This window comes from Cetorhinus maximus, chromosome 1 (genome assembly GCF_964194155.1).
Source record: "Cetorhinus maximus chromosome 1, sCetMax3.hap1.1, whole genome shotgun sequence".
Classification (NCBI taxonomy): Eukaryota; Metazoa; Chordata; class Chondrichthyes; order Lamniformes; family Cetorhinidae; genus Cetorhinus; species Cetorhinus maximus.
Genome location: NC_135879.1, coordinates 77,103,583 through 77,130,160, shown reverse-complemented (window position 1 = coordinate 77,130,160; position 26,578 = coordinate 77,103,583). Strand labels below are relative to the sequence as shown.

Here is a 26,578-nt window from a genome sequence, read left to right as displayed (position 1 = left end):
CCCAAACAGAACACTGCTGAATGACATGCTTAGCTAGGTTCATGACAGCAGAGAGTCCTTTATCTTCCCCTTTAATAAACCCTGTTAAGAGGTCTTGTCGGCCCTGGCAAAACTAAAGCAGCAGCAGTAAAATTGTCTAATTTACAAACCCTGCTCTAACCCTGTCTTCAGCTTTCTAAGCTGTTTAACTGTATTACACATACACAGCTCCTTGTTTTGTTTTTATCCTTGTAACTATGCCTTCTCTGTTCTCCCCTCTGCTGCAGCTTGCCTTTGGTCACACAGCTTCTGTCTGTTAACTTCCTTCCTTCCTGTTGGTACTGCTTCCAGATCAAGAGTCCCCAGGCCACGTGGACCAGTATTTCTTATTATCAAAAAAAAAACTACAATTGATCCCTTTACAATTGATACAAACTAAAAAATCCTTTTCAAACATTCTTGAGTAACCAAGATTTCACAGTCATTTTAAAGAAATTACAGATTTTTCTTATGGTTAAATGTCAGCACACACTCTGCTCGAAAGCCCTACCTTTCACCTATCTGTCCTTGTAAACTACTTTCCCATCTCCAACCTTCCTTTCCTGTCTAAAGCCCTGGAATAAGTTGCCACTTACCAAGCTCATGTTTGAAGCTTTCCAGTTAGCTATCCACCCCTGCTACAGTGCTGAAATAGCTCCAGTCAAAGTCACAAGTGCCATACGTATGTGACTTTGACCGTGGTAAGCTATCTTTGTCCTTCCCAACCTGATGGAAGCTTTTGGCACAGTTGACTACACCATCCTCCTTCATTGCCCAATTGAGTTAGGACTACCCTCACCTGGTTCCATTCTTATCTATCCAGTGGTTGCCAGAGAATTCCCTGCAGTGGCTTCTCTTCCTGTCCACAAGGACACACCCAAGGATCTGTCCTTCAACCCCCATTGTTTCTCAGTCACATGCTGCTCTTCAATGACATCATCCAAAAACACAATCTTAGGGTCGACATGTAAACTGACGATACCGAGCTTTACCTCTCCACGAGTTCTCTTGACCCTCCACTGTCTCTGTGTTGCTGAAATTGTTTGCCTGGCATCCAGTCCTGGGTAAGGTGAAATTTACCCCAGTTAAGCTTTCGGATGAAGCCATCCTCTTTTGACCTCGCCACAAATGTCATTCCCTTGCCACTGATTCCAATCTCCCCCACCCACAGCCAATGCCTCAGACTAAACCAGGCTGTTGACAACCTCGCTGTTCTATTTGACCCTGAGCTGAGCTTCTAAGCCCATATCCTGTTCATCACAAAGATTACCTTCAGCCTCTGTAATATTGTCTGTTTCTGCCCCTCCCTCATCCATTCTTTGGTGACCACCACATTTGACTATTCCGGTGCACTCCTGCCTGGCCTCCCTCCTATCCTTAATTCTCCATAAACATAAACTCATCCAAAATTATACTACCTGCATCTTAATTTTTACCAAATCCCATTCACTCCTGTGCTTCCTTGCTGGAGTACTTTGACATCCAGACCGGCAAACCTCAATTTTAAAATTTTTTTAAAATCTCATGGTCGTGTTCAACTTCATGACGCTGCTGCTCCTTAGCTCTGTAACCTCCTCCACCGATAAGACTTTGTGACAACTTTGTGTTCCACTAACTCTGACCTTTTGTGTATACTGGACTGGGGAGGCCAGGCCTTGCCATCTAAGCCCCAAATCTTTTCTCCTCTCAATGTCTCTTGCTTCCCTTAAGGCACAGTTGTTTTGTTGTGTACTAATTGATGACTTTGTCCTGCTTCGAAATCCTTTCAAAGGTGCTCCAAATTCACCCTTGTTTTCAAGGTTTTGTAAATGCTTAAGTCTTAACTTTAGTCTTGGTCTCTCCTGACTCATACTAATCCACTCCAGTGTCAGAGATACTGAAGGAGGTTGGAGGGGAGGGGGTGTGGCGAAATCAAATCGAAGCAACAAAATGCCAAATATGTCACTGCATACCAAATTGTTTTATAAAAGGTATTACAGACCTCCAATCCTGATACGAGCAAATTTTGATAGTTGTCTTTATTGATCACGTTCACTTTCCTTTGTGGCTGTGATTTTTTTTTTTATTCCCACTAATCCTTTTGTTTGACCATCTTGTAAAATTTTTCTGCCAGCTTTTCTTGTCCTTATAGTCTTGTGGGGCTAAGCATAACTGGGTTAACTTATTTTGTGTCAGGCAAGAGACTTAGACTTGCCTCAGAGATTTTAACTAAAAGATGAAAGTAGACAAACCTTTGGATTAGTGAGGCTACTTTATATATCACTTGGAACGTACTGAATCTTGAATTCAATTTGTAGTATCGCTGACCATCCACTAAAGTAAGGAATTAGCTGTTCAAACAGCGTGAGAGCAGTATAGTAAAACAACTATTTTTTTGTATCAACATCTGTGCTAACCTTAGGAAACAACTGTTGTTACAGTGGGAGTACCAAGAGTCTTTGCTATAGCTTTTACATTTCCTGTAAACGCTTATTTGCTGTATCATTTTCTTGTCACATCTTTTCCATCATGCCATTGCAGTCATGTCTCTCTGATAAACATGCTTGAAGCACTTGCCACCGAGTTCTCCCAGCTTCAAATTTGCATGGCCTCAGGTGCTTTTCCACTGCACCACCCATCTAATGCCTCTGAAAAAAGGGACTCTTGCCCGATGTTCCCTCCTGCTACCCCTCGCCATTCTCCACTTGTCTCCTTGCCGTCTCTGCCCCTTCTCCCCACCCTGACTGTCTGCACTGGTCCCATTTTCCCTTTTACTGCTCCCTACTCACTCTTGCTGCTTTAATCGCCCCATTGCTGCATTCAAAACTGTGACCCAGGTTGCAAAACTGTGGCAAACAATTTAAAGATGGTTTTGGAGTCATGGCCAGGAAAATAGCTGCTGGAGTGCCTGACAGCCAATTAATTATCCCAGTACTAAGCCAGGAGTCATCTTTGTTTGTTGAAATAAACAGTGTATGTAAAGTCAGCAAATACAGATTAAGGATTTTACAAAATCACATTCCTGGTGAGATGCCTCACCCACTCGAAGGTGATATGAAAATTCAGTCATGCTACCACACCACTTTCCACCCTGTAATCTTAAACAGGCAAAACTAGGAGTTGAAAAAAACACAGAAAAGTTTCAGCAAGGGATTAATGAAAAGTTACAGCCTTTGTTTTCCTGCATCCTGAATTCTCCTAGATCTCTTGATCATCCCACAAAGCCACCCCTCACAATTCCACTTGTCCTGTGTTTAGATCCTGGGACTCTTGGTCCTTCCTCCCCATGCCCCTTCTCCCATAGACTCAGACCACAGCATCTCCTAATAGTCGTCAGTGTTCCCAGGTCCCAGTATCTGTCCTATACTCTCAAACCAATACCGTTCATGTTGCTAAGCTTCAGAAGTCTGCCACAATGCTCTCAACTTCCTCCTCACTTGGAGAACTCCGTGAGATCATCATCTCATTTCTCCCAAATGCAACAGATCTTTCCCAGTGGTAATTCATTCCTTAACAATCCTTTAGGTGGCTGTTCTGAGCAAGAGTTTTGGCTCCTTTACCAAGATGGAGCCCTGTGTGGAGACAGTGGTGGTGTGGTAATTTCACTGGACTATTAATCCAGAAACTCAGATTAATGCTCTGGGGATATAGGTTCAGCTGGTGGAATTTAAATTCAATTAATAAAATCTGGAATTAAAAGCTAGTCTCAGTAATGGTGACCATGAAACCATCGTCAACTGTCATAAAAACCCATCTGGTTCACTAATGCCCTTTTAAGGAAGGAAATCTGCCATCCTTATCTGATCTGGCCTGCATGTGACTCTGGACCTACAGCCTTTGCATTGAAATGGCTCAGCAAGCTACTCAGTTCAAGGGCAGTTAGGGGTGGGCAGCACATGCTGGCCTTCACAGTGACGTTCACATGCCATGAAAGAATAATTTTTTTTTTAATTAAATTAAACTAGTGTTTCAGCTCAAGATCCTATCTTTACCACCTTGGAGACTCTTTAGCACCTAAAGAAGCCAGCAAAATCATCCATCTCCTGTCCGAAGAGAAAATAAAGCACTTGTCTTTGCTTTATTCTTCTACATGGTTATTGAAAACAGTTGAAGGAAAAGTAAGCTAAAAAGAGAGATGAACCTACTTATTTTAGGACAAAAACAGAATTACCTGGAAAAACTCAGCAGGTCTGGCAGCATCGGTAGAGAAGAAAACAGTTGACGTTTCGAGTCCTTATGACCCTTCGGCAGAACTGAAGTATAGTTAGGAGAGAGGTGAATTCTCACCTAACTATACTTCAGTTCTGCCGAAGGGTCATGAGGACTCGAAACGTCAACTGTTTTCTTCTCCACCGATGCTGCCAGACCTGCTGAGTTTTTCCAGGTAATTCTGTTTTTGTTTTGGATTTCCAGCAGCCGCAGTAGCTTTTAGCTTTTTGTTTTTATCTACTTATTTTAGGACCCCACTTGATCCATTGTTGGCAGGAGATGGAACTAACCTCTGCTGAATTCAGTTGTACCAAGCTGTTGGTTAAGGGTAAAAAAAAGAGTGCAATACCTTGGACAGGTTATGTCATGAAGCTATTAATGTATGTAATATTTTGGAAAATATTTTTCTTTTGAAATAGAGGCTTAGTTTGCAGGTATGTCTTAATTGGATTAAAGCCAGCTAGTCTGGGTGCTTTGATGTACTAGTTTGAGATGTAAACAGAGAGATAGCGTGCATTTGCATTTTTTGAATAGAACATGCAAGAAGTGGGGTGAAAACTTCACACCTTTCTAACAGCTACCGAGCAATATGTTTATATACTAATAAAATTGGTACAATGAATGGGGTTTCATTGTTAAAAGGTTGAAGTTCAAAGAAGTTGTTGATATAATGAAAATTAACATTCAATGGGTCTGGTAGGTACAACTTCAGTAGTTTTTTGGATGTGCAGGGAGAGGCAATCAGAACATAAGAACTAGGAGCAGGAGTAGGCAATTCAGCCCCTTGAGCCTGCTCTGCCATTCAATACGATCATGGCTGATCTCATTTTGGCCTCAGCTCCAATTTCCCGCCCTCTCCCCATAACCTTTCAACCCATTACTAACTAAAAATCTGTCTATCTCCTCCTTAAATTTATTCAGCGTCCCGGCATCCATTGCACTCTGAGGTAGTGAATTCCACAGATTCACGACCCTTTGAGAAAAGTAATTCCTCTTCATCTCTGATTTAAATCTACCACCCCTTAGCCTAAAACTATGGCCTCTCATTCTAGAATGCCCCATGAGAGGAAACATCCGCTCTACGTCTATTTTGTCTATCCCCTTTAGCATCTTATATACCTCAATTAGATCTCTTCTCATCCTTCTAAACTCTAGCGAGTATAGGCCTAAACTGCTCGGTCTCTCCTCAAGACAAGCCCCACATCTCTGGAATCAATCTAGTGAACCTCCTCTCATCCGTCTCCAATGCAACTACATCCTTCCTCAAGTAAGGGGACCAAAACTGTGCACAGTACTCCAGGTGCAGTCTCACCAATGCCTTGTACAGTTGCAACAACACTTCCCTATTTTCATATTCTATTCCTTTAGCAATAAATGCCAAAATTCCATTTGCCTTCCTTTATTACCTGCTGTACCTGCATGCTAGCTTTCAGCAATTCATGCACGAGGACACCCAGATCCCTCTGCACTGAAGTATTCTGAAGTATCTCTTCATTTAAATAATAAGTCGCCTTTTTATTCTTCTGACCAAAATGGATAACCTCACACTTAACCACGTTAAACTCCATCTGCCAAATTTTGGCCCATTCACCGAACCTGTCCAAATCCATTTTTAAATTTCTTATTTCTTCATTGCAACTTACTTTCCCACCTATTTTGGTGTCATCTGCAAAGTTAGCTATAGTACCTTCTATCCCTGAATCCAAGTCATTAATATAGATTGTAAATAGTTGGGGCCCAAGGACCGAACCCTGTGGCACCCCACTAGTTACAGCTTGCCATCCAGAAAAAGACCCATTGATCCCGACTCTCTGCTTTCTGTTGGTTCGCCAGTCCTCTATCCAAGCTAATATATTACCCCTAACTCTGTGTGATCTTATCTTGTGTATTAATCTTTTGTGCGGCACCTTATCAAAGGCCCTCTGGAAGTCCAGTTATACTACATCTACAGGATCCTCATTATTCACTTTGCTTGTCACATGTAACAACAAAAGGCAGCTGCAAGCCTCCAACTGGCTCCACAGTGAAAGGAACCTAATTTTGAATTCATAAGGTGAAAATGCATTGCCTGGTGTTTTGATTAAGTCTATGGGTTGCTGTTGCCTCAATGGAGATTAGTTTGGGAATTTGTTAAAAACTATGATAGTAATTTGTAGCCATGTGTATACATTTTAACCTGTGTAATTAATAAAATGTTTAATTTAGTTTAATGTAAAACCTCGAGAACTAGTGGTCTGATTCCTGAGTTTAGAGTCGCATCACAAACATAACACTTAAAATTATTGATGATGACAGTTGTTTAAAATTTCCCTCTAGGATTTTTAAATAACTCCACTTTTCCAACTGCATCGGTCATAACAGGCTTCTGTACTTTGCCTGAGAAAGAAACACACTCCATTTTGTTTTGAGCGGCGTGCTTTGAGTGCTACTATTAGTGTAATTTTACAACAATAATGTACTGTAATATTTCTAGCCTATTTTTACCTCCTATGTTTAATTTAATAGTGTAAGTGATTTGTTAGGGTTAGTTTTAAAATGGCAGAGCTATGAGATGAATTTACAATGGAAAACTTATTTTATTCATTCATGGGTTATGAGCAACACAGGCGAGGCCAGCATTTATTGCCTATCCTTAATTGCCCTTGAGATGGTTGGGTGAGTTGCCTTCATGAGCTACTGCACTTGTGTGATGTAGGTACACCCATAGTGCTGTTAGGGAGAGTGTTCCAAGATTTTGACCCTGCCACAGTGAAGGAATGGCGATATATTTCCAAGTTAGGATGGTGTCTAATTTGGAGGGGATCTTAAAAACAAAAAACTGTGGATGCTGGAAATCCAAAACAAAAACAGAATTACCTGGAAAAACTCAGCAGGTCTGGCAGCATCGGCGGAGAAGATAAGAGTTGACGTTTCGAGTCCTCATGACCCTTCAACAGAACTGAGTAATGTTAGGAGAGGGGTGAAATATAAGCTGGTTTAAGGTGGGGGGGGTGGGGGGAGAGAAGTTGGGGGGTGTGGGGGGGGTGGTTGTAGGGACACTCTCCTAATATTACTCAGTTCTGTTGAAGGGTCGTGAGGACTCGAAACGTCAACTCTTTTCTTCTCCACTGATGCTGCCAGACCTGCTGAGTTTTTCCAGGTAATTCTGTTTTTGTTTTTGCCCATTTTACATGGGCGGGCCAATTAAGGCCTGCCTAGTGTGACGTGCACCCGGAAGCACTGAGCACTCCCTGTGCAAGGGAGGGGTTCCCTGAGTCAGGACCTGCGCCCGTGCATGCATGCAAAAGAGCGCAGAAATCTCCCTGAGGCACAGAGGTGCCTCGGGGAGATTAGTTTAAGATTTAAAAGTTAAAATATTTTCTTTATTTAAAGACATGTCAGTTCGTGTGACAGTGTCACATGAGCCGGGACACGTCAAGGAACATTAATGGAAAAATGTATTTAATTTATAAACCTTTCATGGAACCTCATCCCCCCCCCATGGATGAGGTTCCATGAAAAATGCGAAGGCCGCCTGGGTACTTCGCCTGCCCTTAAGGTTGGACATGCAGCTCAGTTAATAACTTTAATTGATATTTAAATGGCCTTGATAGGCCTTTTGACAGTTCGGCGGGTGTGTGCCTACCGAACTGAAAGACTGAATGACACGCGGTGACTTCGGGACGCACACCTGATGTCACCCCGTGTCATTTTACGCCTCGGCGAGCGGGCCCTGCCGCCATTCGCTGAGCCAAAAATTCTGGCCCTTTAAAAAATCTTTCACTTCTACCGACTTTATTGCAAGTGGTCTTTTTTAATTCATTCATGGGACATGGACGTCACTGGCTCGTCACTGGCCAGCATTTATTTCCCATCCCTAATTGCCCTTGAGAAGGTGGTGTTGAGCTGCCTTCATGAACCGCTGCAATCCATGTAGTGTAGGTACACCCACTGTGCTGTTCCAGGATTTTGACCCAGCAACAGTGAAGGAACAGTGACATATTTCCAAGCCCGGATGGTGAGTGGCTTGGAGGGGAACTTCCAGGTAGTGGTGTTCCCATGTGTCTGCTGCTCTTGTCTTTGTGGGCATGGGTTTGGAATGTGCTGTCGAAGGAGCCTTGGTGAGTTCCCGCAGTGCATCTTGTAGATGGTACACATTGCTGCCACTGTACTTTGGTGGTGGATGGAGTGAATATTTGTGAATGGGGTGCCAATCAAGCAGGCTGCTTTCTCCTTCATGGTGATAAGCTTCATGGGTGTTGTTGGAGCTGCACTCATCCAGACAAATGGAGAGTATTCCATCACACTCCTGACTTGTGCCTTGTAGATGGTGGACAGGCTTTAGGGAGTCAGGATTTGAGTTACTTGCTGCAGGATCCCTAGCCTCTTACCTGGTTTTGTAGCGACAGTATTTATATGGCTAGACCAGTTCAGTTTCTGGTAAATGGTAACCCCCAGGATGATGTTAGTGGAGGATTCAGCGATGGTAATGCCACTGAATGTCAAGAGGAGATGGTTATATTGTCCCTTGTTGGAGATAGTCATTGTCTGGCACTTGTGGGGCGTGAATGTTTCTTGCCACTTGTCAACCTAAGCCTGGATATTGTCCAGGTCTTGCTGCATTTGGACATGGACTGCTTCAGTATCTAAGGAGTTGCGAATGGTGCAGAACATTATGCAATCATCAGCGAACATCCCCACTTCTGACCTCATGATGGAAGGAATGTCATTGATGAAGCAGCTGAAGATGGTTGGGTTGAGGACAATGGTATCCTTGGCGATTGTCCTGATGGGTGCAAGACGTAAAGCTTCGACAAAATGTCTTTTTTTCAGTAATATTCAAGTTCTGTACTATCAAACAACTATTTGGACGATAGTTTTGCTAGGGCTCCTTGATGCCACACTGGGTCAAATGCTGCCTTGATGTCAGGGGCAGTTACTCTCATCTCACCTTTGGAGTTTGTCTCTTTTGTCAATGTTTGAACTAAGGCTGTAAAGAAGTCAAGAGTTGAGTGGCCCTGGCAGAACCCAAACTGTCAGTGAGCAGATTATTGCTAAGCAAGTGCCACTTGACAGTGCAGTTGGTGATCCCTTCCATCGCTTTACTGATGATCAAGAGTAGATTGATAGGGCAGTAATTGGCCGGGTTGGATTTGTCCTGCTTATTGTGTATAGGACGTAGCTGGCCAATTTTCCACATAGCCGGGTAGATGCCAGTGTTGTAGCTGTACTGGAGCAGGTTGGCTAGGGGCACAAGAAGTTCTGGAGCACAATTCTTCAGTACCATTGCCGGAATATTGTCAAGGCCCATAGCCTTTTCAGTGCCCAGTGTCTTCAACCATTTCTTGATATCACGTGGAGTGAATCGAATTGGCTGAGGACTGGCACCTGCGATACTGGAGGCGTCCGGACGTGTCTGAGAGGATCATCCACTCGATACTTCTGGCTGAAGATTGCAAATGCTTCAGCCTTATCTTTTGCACTGATGTGCTGGGCTCCCCCATCATTGAGGATGGGAATATTTGTGGAGTCTCCTCCTCCAGTAAGTTGTTTAATTGTCCACCACCATTCACCACCAGATGTGGCAGGACTGCAGAGCTTAGATATAATCGTTGGTTGTGGACTGCTTAGCTCTGTCTATCACTTGCTGCTTATGCTGTTTGGCAAGCGGCCAATCCTGTGTTTTAGCTTCACCAGGTTGACACCTCATTTTTAGGTATGCCTGGTGCTGCTTCTGGCATGTCCTCCTGCACTCTTCATTGAACCAGGGTTGACCCCCTGGCTTGGCGGTAATGGTAGATTGGGGATATGCCGGGCCATGAGGTTACAGATTGTGGTTGAGCACAGTGCTGCTGCTGCTGATGGCCCACAGCACCTCATGGTTTCCCAGTCTTGAGTTGCTAGATCTGTTTGAAATCTATCCCATTTAGCATGGTGGTAGTGCCACGCAACACAATGGAAGGTATCCCCAATGTGAAGACGGGACTTTGTCTCCACAAGGAGTGTGCGGTAGTCACTTCTACCGATGCTGTCATGGACAGATGCATCTGCGGCAGACAGGTTGGCGAGAATGAGGTCAAGAATGTTTTTCCCTCTTGTTGGTTCCCTTACTACCTGCTGCAGACCCAGGCTAGCAGCTATGTCCTTTAGGACCCAACCAGCTTGGTCAGTAGTGGTGCTACCAAGCCACACTTGGTGATGGACATTGAAGTCACCACCCAGAGTATATTCTGTGCTCTTGCTCAGTGCTTTCTCCAAGTGGTGTTCAACATGGAGGAGTACTGATTCATCAGCTGAGGGAAGGCAGTACATGGCAATTAGCAGAAGATTTCCTTGCCCATGTTTGACCTGATGCCATGAGACTTAATGGTGTTCAGAGTCGATGTTGAAGATTTCCAGGGCAACTCCCCTGATACCACGGTGCCTGTGTCCTGCTGGTGGGATATTGATGGTGGTGTCTGTAAGGTATGATCCTGTGAGTGTGACTGTGCCAGGCTGTTGCTTGACTAGTCTGTGTGATAACCCTCCCAATTTTGGTACTAGCCCCCAGATGTTGGTAAGGAGGACTTTGCAGGGTCGACAGGACTGAATTTGCTGTAGTCATTTCTGGTGCCTAGGTCGATACCGAGTGGTCTGTCTAGTTTCATTCCTTCTAAACTTTGTAGTTGTTTGATACAACTGAGTGTCTTGAGAGTGGCCCAGTCAACCACTTTGCTGGAGTCACATGGAGACCAGGTAAGGATGGCAGATTAAGGTCATTCGTGAACCAGCTGGCTTTTCATGACAGTCGACAATCGTTTCATTAAGACTCTTAATTCCAGATTTTTACTGAATTCAAATTTCACCAGAGCATTATCCTGGGTCTCTGCAATACTCATCCAGTGACAATACCATTGAGCCACCGCCTCCCCGTATTATTCCTGTTACAAATGTTGGATTGATTTTGGGAATTTAAGAAGAATTCTAGACTAAATGATTTTTAGTCCATATGTGAGTGGACTTGGGGATGAGTGGGCTGAGAAATTATTGGATTCCTAACTTCACTGCTTGGGCTTACCAAGTACCATCAGATCATTGCCCTGAGAACACTGAATATTTTTACATGTATGTTCCTGTTTTTGTTGATTTATCAATGTCATTTATGTTGCTTTCTTAGAGAAAAGTATTTTTGGCCATGACAACAGTTTTTACTTTGGAGAGCCAAGACTGCAGTTTACTCTCGATACAAAGTTGCTGAATTCAAAATTATGGTATATTTTGCTTTTCTGCACTAAATTGAATAATGAGGCATGTATAGTTTCTTTTAACAGTTAAGTCAGGGATCCCCAGGAATATGTTGGTGTTTGCAGGTGAAGGGAAGTTTAAATGCTGTTGTGTTAGCCTGTTTCTCAAAACTGCATTAATAGAGTTAATTCTTGTGCTATTTTTAGGAAAAAGTCTTTCTTGTATTCCGCTCTGTATGCTGCATTTATATTCGGTGGTCGTCACTTGATGAAACAACGAGCGAAGTTTGAGCTGAGGAAACCCTTGGTGCTGTGGTCACTGAGCCTTGCACTCTTCAGGTAAGTGCTACTTCTTTTCCTCCTGTTTAATGACATTCCATGGCATTTTCTATTGATACTGCACATGATTGAGAATTAAAATCATCTCTAAGTCATTAACCAATTAGTCATAAAGCAATAACAATTACAGCCTTTTTTAATTGTGCACAACAGTTTTTTTTGTGTACAACAGTATATTGGTGTTTTTTTGTTATCTGCATTTATTTTCTTGTTTATCTTAATTTGTTTTTGGGATTAATTGTAATGCTCTGTAAAACTTATAAGGTTACTCAACTTATTTCTGAAGAATCTTAGGGAGATTTACTTACTAATCATAAAATCAATTTGAGTTGACATGTCCTTATTACCCATTTTAAGTGACCTGGCTTAGTCCACATTAAAAGAAAGCTTTAGATAACTGTAGCCAAACAAAATTTCCTGTAATTTTCCATGCATTTTAATTAATGGTGCTGCTCTCTGTTTTTGTGTGCTGAATGGCCTTATTCAGGACATCTGCTTTGCAAGCTTATTGGATCCTCTTTTGTAATAAGCCCCCCACCTCCTTGCTGAAGTTTCATTTATTGTTAGAATTTAAGCATTTGGAATGATTTTTTTCCAAAAATAGATGTCTTAAACTGTATAGGTCCATGGTCAGTGCATAAACTGAGCACTTTTCAGAACATTTGTCCTCCGAGCTGCTAGAAAATGTTGCCTCACTATTGCAGCTTTTCTTTGTTTTACAAAGGTCAACTGGTTAAAGAGGGACAAAAAAAAAGTGTTGCAACCTTTTCAAAATATCACCAATTCTTACAAGCTCTTTGTTTTAAACTAAGTATTATGTCACAAATAATGTTTTTGTTATAGAAAACATTTTACCTTGTTTTTTTTTTTCAAATCTCATTCGAAGGGCACCGGAGCAGCGTCACTGGACTTGTAATCCAGAGGCCCAGGCTAATGCTCTGGGGACATGGGTTCAAATCCCACCATGGCAGCTGGAATTAAGATTCCATTAATAAAACATGAATTGAAAGCTAGTCTCAGTAATGGTGACCATGAAACTATTATCAATTGTCGTAAAAACCCATCTGGTTCACAAATGGAAGGAAATCTGCCATCCTTACCTGGCCTGGCCTACATGTGACTCCAGACCCACAACCATGTGGTTGACTCTTAACTGCCCCCTGAAGTAGCCTAACAAGCCACTCAGTTCAAGGGCAATTAGGGATGGGCAACGATGCACACATCCCATAAAATAATTTTTAAAAATTATGCCATTGAGTGTAGTGATTCATATAGCCATCCCTGACCAGCCACAATGGTTTGCTCAGTTTGCAGCAGTTTCCAAACACTGCTGTTAAAAAGATGCAAAGCCACAACATAATAATATCTCCCATGTTGATGTTATTACATTGAACTGGTAGCACAATAAATAATTACTACTTATGCTGATCCACAGTAATCATTATTACTCAGTAGGGGTAATTACCTACTGCTGTATTTGGCACAAAGCATCACTTAGTGGAATTTCTGATGCAGAGGATAAGGCACCTGTTATCCAGTTTTTGACCATTGACTTTAATGGGTGAAAAATTGGATGGACTGTACAATCCCCCACTTCTGATCTGCATTCATGTCATGTAATTCCTCTGTGTTTGGAGTACAAAAACAGAAGCATTTACTGCAGAGACCATGTCTGCCCACTAGACAGAACTTGACCCATTCATTCTTGAAAGGATCACATAATATTATGAACACCACTTTGAGACGGGAATATCAATTTATTTTATGTCCTCTCTCATGGTCGTTTGCTGTGAAAGAAAGTCTGCTCATGTGTATCCAAATTCCATTTAAATTTTAATGCTAACAAACAGCAGGCAGAACAGTTGATGTTCAGGTTAAAGCAAAGGGGAAAATAGTTTAAAAAGCTTTGTTATAATGCTTTATATCCTATGACTAGCCCCTCCTGTCAAAATGTCTCTGAAACAAAAAAAAATTGAGGTTTGCAAAGCTACATATAATCAAGACAGAAAGGAAACTTACTGGCACAAGTCAGCTAAGCGTGGGATTCAAAGAGGAGATTTGTATATTTGGAAATCCCCTCCCGAGCTTTTGCAGGGATGGAAGTGCTCTCTGACTTAGCTAAAGTGGCGCCAGAGCCCCAATTCCAGGAGTCCCGCCCTGAACCTGGCACCCACCATTTATGCTGGTGGTGGTAGGGTGGGGGTGGGGAGGGGGTGTGGTGGTGGGCAAAGAACAGCGGTAGGTTACAGTTTGTACATCTGTGATTCATGGAGGCAGCTGCACATGTAAAAGTGCAGTTGCCTTCAAACAGTTACAACTTTTGTTAGCGGGACATGCAAAACACAACTTGTGGGATTTAGACATTTGAGCAAAAGGTCTAAAGCTGCAGGAGTTGTTTGGAGAGGGTAGGGTATCCTTTTGGAGAGGTAAGGGATCCTTTTGGGTCGGTCCATGAACCACTTTGGGGAAGGTCAGGTGCCCTTTAGGATTGTTGGAAATAGACATGAATGTGTGTAAAAAGTATTTAAACTCATTTGAACTGTCAAGCTGTCAAGGCATTTAAATCCCCAAGCCCTTGAAATTTAAAAAAAAAACACCTGCTGTGGCTGCTTGCAGTTTCACTATATCTGTTAGCATATACCTGAGGGTTATCATTATAGGATTAGTGCTGAATGACTGACTGATTGCACAACCTATCATTATCACAGGGCCTGTAAGTTCCCAGTTTGGTTGATAGCTCCAAGTGGTTATAAAGTCTTTGATGTGGGGCTATGAATGCAAATATTTGTTTTTATAAGTGATTAAGTACTTAAATGAAATGCTTATTTTCATAAGGGTTTTTATTAAATAGTTGAAGGAATTTAAATGTACAGAATGGGTTTTTATTAATGAGTGTTTTAAAATAGTGAAGCCATCAATAGACACTTAGAGCTTTATTTTATACCATCTCAGCATGGTTCCTGAGGTGTGCCCAGGGTGGATATTGAGTGAGTTGGCATGGAGGGTACAAGGGCAAAGGGTGGTGGGTCATGGGTTGACATGAGTTGGCACTAAGTTGGCATTGGGGTGGATTGAGGGGCATAGCTTGACACAGGAGAATGTCCATGGGGAGTAGGTAGAATGGAATAGATAGGCATATAGGGTATGAAGGATCATGGGAGTCGATGGGGGCCATGAGATGGCATGTCTGGGGCATGGGGGTGTGTGGTGGGGGGTGAGGGATAAGAGGGCTGATTTTGTTTTTTTACAGATGGTATAAAGTCCCAAAGCACCATGGTGGGCCTTGATATTCGGCAGCTCCTGTGACTCCCTCTGCACTGTTTCTGGGGGCGATGAGCCCAACTTCAATTATCAACCACTCCCCCACAACAAAAATCCGACTGTCGGGTATGCGGAGTCGGGAATTTTCCTGACTCTAGGCTCCCAACTGGGGAGCGCCAATTCGGCCCCCAGTGCTCTTGTGAAGCCTTTATTTTGCTTCTGACCCTCTCTGTGGTGTTGCTTTTCTTTTGAAAATACTGTGAGGTATCAATTTTGTTAGATAAAGCATGAGCGAAAGTTAACAACCAGTAGTGACGATAAGGCACTGCCTTATTTAGGCTTAAAGCTATAACTTGAAGCATTTACATTAGCGTGTGCATTCTTTCAAATCTCACACAGATTATTATTCTGATGTGCTTTTGATAAACCTTTCTTGCCCCATACAAATAAAACTAATGATTTTAATTTCAAACAATAACTTATGTCTTCTGTAAACTTGCAGCACTACATTTATAAAACTGTTTCATACTACTTCATGCACCACATCACACAACTTACTCTCCTGTTGATAAGTTCTGGGAAAATAAATCCAAAAAGAGTACATTGAAATGTCATACTGTAGTTGGTTGGCAGTGGCACCATGGTCTTTCATACTTCTATATTGTGTAAATGCCCAGGTTCTATGCCATCACATTGGGTAGTTTTTCTAGAGCTACACTTTTTATACCAAACTTGAGCAAAATGTTCAGTTTCACAGTTAGATTAATCAAAGTACCCAAAATTCTGTTAATTTATTTTGCATGTTCAGGCTTTAATGTTTTACTTTCCAGGTTGCTGGAAAGATTTAAGACATTGGCACCTGTCAGCAATAGACAAGTAACCTCCAGATATTGAGCTAGAATTTGCTGGCAAATAACAGTGAGTCAAAGGTGCATTGCCCCTTAGTAGAATACTAAAAAAGAAATTGCAAATTGTGGGGAGGAAGAGATACGGCATGAATTGCAAATCGCCACAAGTTGTTGACCAATTTACATCACTGACCTTGCAAAAACAGAATATGGCCATCAATTTCCCAGTGAATTTCAAGAAATTGCTGGATGAGCACCATAAAAACAGATTAAGTTCACCGCTGACAAGTTAGGACTAGTACTTAAGTTGCTCCAATCCCATTCAACCTTTTGGCACAGAAAGGGAATGATTAAAACTGGAGTCTCACTCATATAGGTAGTAAATTTGTTCCTAGAGGTTTTTCAAATGTTAATTTCCTTCCTTTTCCTTTCTCTCTTTTGCTCACTCATAATATAATCTTACTTTCCCCCCTTTATTTCTCTTTCTGTACCAATTTGACACTAATTCATCGTATTTTTTTCTCCATTGTTCACTGTTTCTTTCTCTATCCTTGAATTTCTTTCCTTAAAGAGACAGATTATTCGTCCCGTCATTCACCATGATCCCAGGTGCTATGTTAACCTCATCATGCCATTATTAATTCTCACTTCAAGCAATTTGCTGTGCAAATATTTTTTGAGCTGAAGTGTGAGGGGAAAAAATCCAACTCTGAGTACTATATGAGATACCCTCTCCAGCAACTTCTGGTACAGTATTGGCTCAGATGATCAACCAAAAGCTGTGCTTTTCAGGAAAACTTTACAAGAGAATGACAAACTCTGTAGCATGCAACCAATTCTGTTTTCTGCACATGCCATGGAAAAAGCAAAACAAGCAATACCCTTAATATGCAAGGGGCTATGGTACAAATTGGAATTTCACATTCAGGACAGAGTGCCCCAGTTAGGCAATACAGCACCTGGTGGAAACTATCTAAAGCACCTCCATATTTGGATCAGCACATGTGTTCTGACACTTAGTTGAAGCTATAAATATTGTGCAAGATTAAAACATTTATTCACAATCACTGACTACATAACATGCTCATCACCTAAATAATTTTCTCAGGTACACAGAACATACTGTTAGGGAATGGGTATGTGGAGATTCCTGCATTATTTACTGTAAGATGAAACAGCAAGATAAGTGTAAGAAATCCAAACAAGGTCATTCAGCACCATTCATTGATGAGCAAGAAGGATCATTCTACACTCCTCAATGGAAGAGTTCAACAGAACTAAAAAGCACTGGGAATGTTTGCACCAAATGGAGACATTTTTGGCAACAACTGGTTGACAAATTCTATGTAGACAAAAGATCAGTGAATTTCTGAAGCCTCTAAAGAGTTAACTCACCTCCCTTGCCTGTCATTCATTTGCAGCCTCCTCCAGTCCTCCTTCACAGCCTGCGTCCTCTGCTGTTCCAGCTCTAGATTCTGTTGTGTGTATGAGGTGAACATAATACAACTTTTAGCTTTTTGTTTTTATAATACAACTTCTTCTTGAGCAGCAGCTGGCTGTGATGTGAGACAGTGCTGGTTTGTTCTGAGGTACTACGAGAGTACCTCTTGGCTGTGTCCGTAGCAAGTCACCATCGTCGCTGTCTTCCTTCAACCATTTATAATATGTGACAAGATAGAATTTTTTTTTCTATTCTCACTTTTAGGCAATACGTGGCACTTAGCCACTTATACTATGGTCATTCTGAGCAGGATTTTTCGGAAGGCAGGATTTCCCACCCTGCCACCTGAAGAGTCAGTAGGGATCACAGTGGCCCTGCAGCCATTTAATACGCTGAGGAACATTAATTGGCTGGAGAGGGGACTTCCACCCTCCCCCCACCCGCTCTTAAAATATCCGAGAACCGAGTAGAGTGACCTGGCGGGCATTTCTCCCCAAGACCATGTCTCAATTTGTGTTGAGGGCGGCAGGACCTAGGCCTTGCCCACTCCCAGTAAAACAGGACAGGACTGGTTTGGATGGGAGGGCCACCCTGGGAATTTTATGGCCCCTGCATACCTCCCCACCCCCGCAACCTCCACCTCGGCAAACCCAATGGTGTGGGATTGTAAAATTCTGCTCTTCATATTCTTAAGCTTTCTTTTAACTTCCTAAAACTTTCTAAAGTTCATTACAGCATCAACCTGAAAGGCTTTGTGAACTGTATTCTGAAAACCTTCAACCTTAACTGTCTGACCTTCCTGCTTTGAGTTATTTGGAGTCTGACCATAAACGCATAGACAATGATAAGAAAAGTCCACTTCAGGTGACCTAACAGATTAAAAGCCTGATTTAATTACGTAGATCTCTTTTTAATGTAAGACTCCAGTATATTTCTGAGAAAGCTATCAGCCTGTGGGAAATGCAGCCAGATGCTATGTTATACTGATGAGAGTCAAGAAGACTGACTGCACTGTATCCTCAATCATATGACAGTCTAGTTCCTTGTTTTGACTCAAGACCACTTGACCCAAAGAAGAAAAGCCCTTCTTTGTTTGGTTGACACTGTCAACTGCTGGCTGTAATAAACTGCTATTCTGTTGGAATAGGAAAATAACATTAGTTTAAGGTGCTATATGAAAGCAAATTGCTTTTGTATTTACTAAATGGTACAATTTATATTTAACCAGCGTAGGACAAGTTTATATGGACAAGAACAGATGAGTGCTGATGTTTGGTGTTGTGGCTTTTGATCAGGGACCACCTCCCCCCTAAATCTATGGAATTTAGCATGCTTGTGGAATGGGGATCGGAGAATTGGGACACAGTGCTATAGCAGAGCTCAGACCTGCTATCTCTTCGAATACACATTCCTGCTGAGCATGCACAATTACTTTGAACCTACTTGTCTGCGTTTTGATTGACATTTCTCCACAAGGTTTGTTTCCTCTATAAGCCACTATTCAAACTCCTGGGGAAAAATTTTCCCCCCATTGGGAGGAGGAGCGCAGAAGCGGATGTGGGCAGGCGCGCGCTGCCATTTTACGTGGGCGGGCCAATTAATGCCCGCCCAGCGTGACGTCCGCCAGAAGCGCTTTGTGCTCCCTGTGCGCGGGGGTGGGGGGGATCCCCTCAGCTGAGAGTCCGCTCTTTCACGCATGCACACTGATCTCCCTGAGGCTAAGTGCTGCCTCAGGGAGATCGGCTCCAATTTAAAAATGTTAAAGAGACAAAAACAAAATTTTCCTGACATGTCCCCTCATGTGACACTGTCACATGAGTTGGGACATGTCCATCACTTTTAATAAAACCTTTATTAAATATTTTAAAACCCTCATCCTGCCCATGGATGCGGTATCATGCTTTTTCTTAAGCCTGCCAGGGCTCCCGGCCTGCCCGCCAACCTTAAGGTTGGATGGGAAGGTCCATTAATTATGTTAAATACTTTTTAAATGGCCTCAGAAGGCCATTGACAGGTCGGCGGGCGCACAGCTGATTCGGCTGCGCCCCAGCCGACCTGAAAACGGAAATGATGCAGGGTGACATCGGGAGTTCCGCCCAACATCATCCTGCTTCATTTTACATGCCGGCGAGCGGGCCCCGCCCCCCGCTCACTGACCTAAAGACCCTGCCCCTGTGGTTTTTGGATATTTTAAAATAGTTCCAAAAGTGGAAGTTTTTGGGTCATTCCAAAAGCTGGTGTACAGTCCAGGACCTTGGAGGAACCACAAGACAGGGTGGCAGAGCAGAATATCCAGATTGCATGGTGTTTTTGGTTTCCACAGCTTCAAAGCAGCTGAAACTAACCCACAATAGAATTTAATCTGGCCTGTGGTGGCCTGTGCTGAAATGGGACATGAATGACCTTGCACTGTGTTTCACAACCTGGAAGAACTGTGGGGTTTAAACTTTGTGCTGCTTTAGATACCCTCTGCCCTCATTCAGGCAGACGCTCACTTAAGAGTGAGTAGAAGGTGAAGGGGAGAGAGAGGGGGCGTATGGAGTGGTGTGGAACTGTGGAGACTAGATTAGGACTTGGGAAGGGAGTTTGGAAGACAGGTTAGGACTCGGGAAGGGGATTTGGAAGACAGGTTGGGACTTGGTGGGATTCGGTAGGCTTTAATTGAGACTGGGGGCAGCTGAGAGATAGGGGCTCAGAGTGGGGGTGGGGTGGTAAGAGAGGGAATGGGCAAAGGGTGTTGGAACTGGAGAGATGGGGGCTTGGGGGAACAGAAAGGACACTTGACGTATAGGGGCCTGGAGATAGCTCAGGGTAGGAGGTGGAAAGAGACTGGGAAATGGCTCTGGGGAAATGCAGGGCATAAAAAAGAGAGTGTCTAGAGAAAAGGTGATCAGGGATGTTGGCTTAGGGAAGAGAAGCAAATTATGGAATTGGGTCAGGAAATTGAGACACAGATGGAGGGAGAGATGGAGACTGGGGGTTTGGAGCTTAGCTAGGGAAAGATGGGTGGCATGGCCTGTGGTCTAGTGTCTCCTGCACAGCCAGGAGCAGCAACAGCAACATGGTGAGTGAGAGAGGAGCAGTCAGTAAAAGAGTGAATGAAATCTCTGGGCTTTACCATGGTTAAATGAGGAAACATTGTTCCCAATTGTAGACAAATTGGGAACAAGCGGATGGGAGGCTGAGGATTCCTGTTGTGCTTAGGGAGCATCACAAGTTCCTATACAAAGTGGAGATATAAGAGGGCTGATTATATACCAGTGGCTCACTGGAGTGCTGTGGAGTTGGGAAGAGCACTCCTGCTCCTTCATATTGCACAGATAGGGAAATCTTTAAAACAAAACTTTCCCTAACATTTCTACAATGGCCTTCAGCAGTTCACTTAAGGACTGCTGTTTAAAATGTTGTATAACAGGAGTGCTGCACCTAACTCTGCATACATTTTGCAGAAGGGTCCTGAAGCAGGCACATGACACTCCTTTGCATATTCAAACTGGTTTCAAATGGTCACCAGGGATGCCTGAAAGCAGTCAAAACTGAAATGTTGGCAGCCATGCACCAGCACAGGTTAGTTGCAAGGCCTCGTGCCAAGAAATTGATGTGGATTGCACCTGATTTATGGCCTAAAAAAAATTTACCCTGTGCGTTCAAATAACATTTGCTGAATGTGGCCTATGCCAAGTGCTGGGGTGTCCGATCAGGCCCATTGTGCAAATTGAGTTTGACACCCCTGTTCTAGGCTGATCCTAAGTCATAGCCTCTTCTGTACCACTATAATTTTTCTGACGCAACTTTTGTGCATCAGTCAGTAAATACAGCATATTATGATTTGTTTTTGGTACAGAGTATAATGATAAGATGCTGCTAGCAATAAGATGGACTGAAGAAGAATTAGCAACATGCACATTAACTTGAAAGTATAATTGCAGAAGTAGTGGATTCCCAGTAGTGAGTTCAAGTTACTCTCCCACCGAAGTTGAGTTTTACACTTTAGATTTATGATATTACCTTATTACCTACTTCCTTCAATGAGATTTCTGTAATGTAATTGCACTCAGGATTCCATTATCTTCCCTCTGGTGGTGTGGATGTTGCTAACTGTGAAGGGATTGCTTTCTCTTGATGTTAATCTGCATGTCATATCTGCTTCAACAATATATTTGTATTGTAGAGCATAGGAGGAAATTTCATGAAAGCACTTGTACATGAAGCTAATATATGTGTATTTCAGCATACAATTACTTTAATTTTGCTGTGGAAGCCTAACATAGTAAGAGGATGCACTTACATTTATGTTAGGTGCTGTCTGTGAATTACTGACATAGCATCCTGTGCTTTCTTTGCCATGTAATCTCTCAGAAACAGCATCGAGTCATCTTGAAGCAAATCTTGGTATGAAGTATTTGGCACAAACCAATGCTAATAGAATGTCCCTCTTCAGTACTAAGTAAATTCCTTCATTGGTGCATTTATTTCAATGTCTTCCCATATATTAATGGATATGTAGGCTCACTTTGAGAATTGAGCCACTCAACACAGCAGCAACAATAAGGACCCATTGCTTCTGGTAATGTAGGTTTTGCACATTATAACAGTACAGCAGTATTAAGAGCTGTGGAGAAATGGCCGGCCAGTGGTGTTGGAGTTAGAACAGCCATGATCTAATTGAATGGCAGAACAAGCTCAAAAAGCTGAATATATCTCTAAATATCTCTACTGTTTTGTGATGCACACTTTCTGTTCACCAGACCTTTATCCGCAATTGTTTTTCAACATTGCTTTTATGCCAGTGTTTATAATATAAACTGTATGCAAAGATTTATAATGGATATACTTCTGAACAAATTTCATGGTGCATTGCAAGCTTCCCACTACTGGAGGCATTGCGACGTGAATCACCCAACTCCAACTTACTTGTTGTTTCCAACTCCCACTTTTTTATTTGCATAGAAACTCCTTATGAAGTACTTTCCTTTCTTTTTTTTTGCATAGTATATATTCTTATAAATTTGTTGCCAGCTCTCCTTTTAAAACCAAAAAGCAGGGTTTGATATGCTTCATTCTTACCCTCTTGTGGGCACTTGAAGCCCAGCAATCTGGCATAGCCTCTGCTGCTTTTTTATGCCTGACAGTTAACTCAGATGAGTGCCAGTGGCCGCTTTCAGGCCTTGCTGACTGAATATGCTTCACCTCTCGGACTCCTGCAAAAACTTTGTGTCTTTGTATCTTTAGCAGCTTTCTTGTGCATGACAGATATCTTTGATAGCTTCCTATGGCCGCTTGAGGCACAGCTAATTCCAGATCCTTCACTTTCTGGATTCATGTGGCTTCCTCTGAACCAAAGAGAGCCTTGTTCTCCTGTGTCACTTACTTTCTTATCTGCTTCATGAGTGTAAATGATTTTTTGCAATTCAGACCTCGACTGAAAAATAATAAGCAATCCTTTTAATTTTCATATAAACTTAAATTTTCCTGCCTAAGTTTTAACATTGACATAACCTTTTTATTTGCACTACCCTTCCAAAAAGATTTATCAAATTCCTCACAATTTATTGCCAAACTGAAATAATATTGACCTTAAACAATTCTTTGCTGGCTAGGCTGGTTTTTACTTCAGTGGAGCCACTGATTGTTTCTGTTGCCTCTCTCCCCTTCTACCAATCATTATAATATAATTTGTCTAGACAGCTAAATAGACTGATATATTATTTAACTACACAATTCAGTGAAGTGCTTCAGCCAATGTTCATTACAGCCCAATGAGCATTTGTAATAATTTAGAAACATCCTCTCACTACTTCCACCATCAAAAATATACTCCTAGCAATAATATTTTTTTCATATTCTTTGTTTCTCAAGCATCAACACACAAATGCAGCACTTATTTCTCATAAAATAGCTGTATTAACAGTTCAACAACCAAACACTTCTTTTAAATTAATTAATTTTAAAATCTCCTTGTATTAAGCAGTTTCCCTGTCTCACTTTTCCCACTGAATGTGCCGTGCAACCTCTGAAGTGACCATTCAACCTCTGAAAAAATGTGCCAACTGCTACTAAATAAAGATGCTTTTTGTAAATAGGAGTGGTTGCAAGAGGAAGATCCAGCTCTCAATACCAGTCAGTCCCAGGAGGGACTGTCAACAGGCCAACACTTCCCTTCAGTTCCCCACCCCACTCCAGCCCCACAAGCCAAGTTCTTTCTCTAACTGGCAGCAAGGCTGGACACTAATTTTACAAACATGCAAATTAGGAGGAGAAGTAGGCCCTCGAGATTGCTCCGCCATTCAACTGAGATAATGGCTGATCTGATTGTGGCCTCAACTCCACATTCTGCTTACCCCTGATAACCTTAGATTCTTGACTAATAAGGGAGTCAATCTACCTCTGCCTTAAAAATGTTCAATGACCCTGCCTCCACTGCTGTCTAGGGAAGAGAGTTCCAAAGACTCATAGCCCTCTGAGAGAAAAAAATGTTTTCATCTCTGTCTTAAGTGGCAGACCCCTAATTTTTAAACCATGTGCCCTAGTTCTCATCCTCCCACAAGGGGAAACATCCTTTCAGCATGCACCCTGTCAAGGCCCCTCAGGATCTTAGGATCTTATATTTCAATAAGATCACCTCTTATTCTTCTGTTCTCCAGTGAATACAGGCCCAGCCTGTCCAACCTTTCCGCAAAGGATAACACCTCTCCACCCCCCCAACCCCACCCCGCCGCCCCATCCCAGGTTTCAGTCGAGTGAACCTTCTCTAAGCTGCCTCTAATGTACTTATATACTTTCTTAAATAAGGAGACCAAAACTGCACACAGTATCCAGATGCGGCCTCACCAATGTCCTGTATAACTGTAGCATAACATCTCTACTTTTATATTCCATTTCTCTTGCAATAAATGACAACATTCCATTTGCCTTCCTAATCACTTGCTGTACTTGCATACTAACTTTTTATGATTCATGTACCAGGACACCCAAATCCCTCTGTATCTGACATTTTTGCATTCACTCTCCATTTAAATAATAAGCTGTTTTTCCATATTCCTAAGTAAGCGGACATTCACATCTTCACTCCATCTGTCAATTTTTTGCCCACTCATTTAACCTATCTATGCCCCTTTGTAGACTCCTTATGTCCTCTTCAATCCTTACTTTCCTCCCTATCTTTGTGTCATCAGCAAATTTAGCAACCATACGTTCAGCCCCTTCATCCAAGTCATGACATAAATTGTAAATAGTTGAGGCCCTAGCACTTCACTTGTCATATCTTGCCAACACAAAAATGACACATTTATGCCTACTCTCTGTTTCCTGTTAGTTAACCAGAGGCTAGTATGTTACCCCTACACCATGAGCTCCTTTGTGGAGTAACCTTGCATGTGGTACCTTGTCAAATGCCTTCTGTAGTTTCCTGCTTTCTGTTTCCCTCATTTCTTGAATAGGAGTCACATTTGCTATTTTCCAACCTGATTGAACCTTTCCAGAATCTAGGGAATTTTGGAAAATTTAAACCAGTGCATGTACTATTTCAGCAGCCACTTATTTTAAGACTATAGGATAAAATCCATCAGGACCTGGGGACCTGTCAGCTTTTAGTTTTCTTTTAGCACCCTTTTCCTGGTGATTGTAATTATTTTAAGCTCTTCCCTCCTTTTCACCTCTTGATTCACAATTATTTCTGGGATGTTATTTGTATCCTCTATAATGAACACAGGTGCAAAATATCTGTTCAATTCATCCGCCATATCCTTATTTTCCATTATTAGTTTCCCAGACACACTCTTTGAGGATCAACGCTCACTTTGCTTACTCTTTTCCTTTTTAACCGAAGAAACTTTTACTCTCTGCTTTTATATTTCTAGCAACTTTCTCTCTCACTCTAATTCCCCCCCTTATTAATCTTTTAATAATTCTTTGCCGTTCCTTACATTCTGCCCAATCTTCTGATCTGCCACTCATCTTTGCAGAATTATGTGCTTTTTCTTTCAATTTGATACTGTCTTTAACATCCCTAGCTTGCCACAGATGGCATGTCCTTCCCTTAGAGCAGCGCTTCACGGATTTTTAAAAACGTACCTATTTAGTAGATTTTTTGAGCAGGAATCAGGCCTCAAGCATTGGCCATTTAGGCCATGCCCACCATTAAAAAAGCGAGGATTTAAAGGGGCCTCGCAGCTTTTACCATTCAGTCGGAGCTCCACAGCAACCCTTGTGACCCCCAGTTTGGGAAGCCCTGCCTTAGAGTCACTTTTTCACAAAGAACATATCTTTTAGTCGTTTGGCAGTACAGAACTTGAGTATTGCTGAAAAAAGAGACATGGGGCAGGATTTTACCGTCAGTGAGCGGGGGCGGGGCCCGCTCGCTGACCCGTAAAATGACACACGGTGACGTCAGGCGGAACTCCCCACGTCACCCCACCCCATTTAAATTTTGAAGGTGAGGGCGCAGCAAAATCAGCTGCGTGCCCGCCGACCTGTCAGTGGCCAATTGAGGCCATTGACAGATCAATTAAAGTAATTAGTGGACCTGTCCATCCAACCTTAAGGTTGGCAGGCAGGCAAGGAGCCCCGGCAGGAAGTAGAAAAAACATGAAACCTCATCCACAGGTGGGATGAGGTTTCATGTAGGGTTTTAAAAATTTTAATAAAGTTTTTCTGGAAATTATGAACACGTCCCAACTCATGTGATATTGTTGCATATGGGGACATGTAAGGGAATTTTTTTTTCCTATTTTTAATATCTTTGAAAGTGGAGGTGATCTCCCTGAGGCAGCACTTAGCCTCAGGGAGATGAGTGCACTCTTTCGTGCGCATGCATAGCGTTTCCCTGTGAACATCAACGTCACGCTGGGTGGGCCTTAATTGGCTCGCCCACATAAAATGGCGCCGCGCCGATTGGAAGCGCGCCCGCCCATCAACTCTCTCTTCCCCCCCCCCCCCACCAATGGAGGGAAAATTCAGCCCATGGTCTCAAAGCTTTTTGTCCTGTGCTAATCAGGACAGCTCGCAAGAATTTTCCAACTGTAACAGGGGAACAACAACTTATATTGCATGAGAAGAGAGTGCTGATTGGCTGGCAAGTGAACTCTGGTGGAGGCATTGCCATGTAGAATGCAGCATGGAAAAGTTAATTGCCCAGCTTTGTTCAAATTCAAACTGTGCAGGCTGACTCTAATTGGTCAAGGCATTACCCTAGGGTATTAACCAGGGAATGACTGTTGCCTAAGCTTCTGTTTAGTGGAAAAAGGCACAATGTTTGGACATGTTCCTTTTGTCTGCAAAGC

General features: G+C 42.5%; 1 protein-coding gene across 1 annotated transcript in view; it reads left to right on the top strand.

The window, feature by feature from the left end:
• LOC144681043 (very long chain fatty acid elongase 6) overlaps positions 1-26,578 on the top strand; it is a 121,170-nt gene that overhangs the window by 60,153 nt on the left and 34,439 nt on the right. Inside the window, exon 2 of the mRNA XM_078542730.1 lies at positions 11,616-11,747. Coding sequence (XP_078398856.1) covers positions 11,616-11,747 — 132 coding nt within the window. The remainder of the gene's footprint in view (positions 1-11,615; positions 11,748-26,578) is intronic.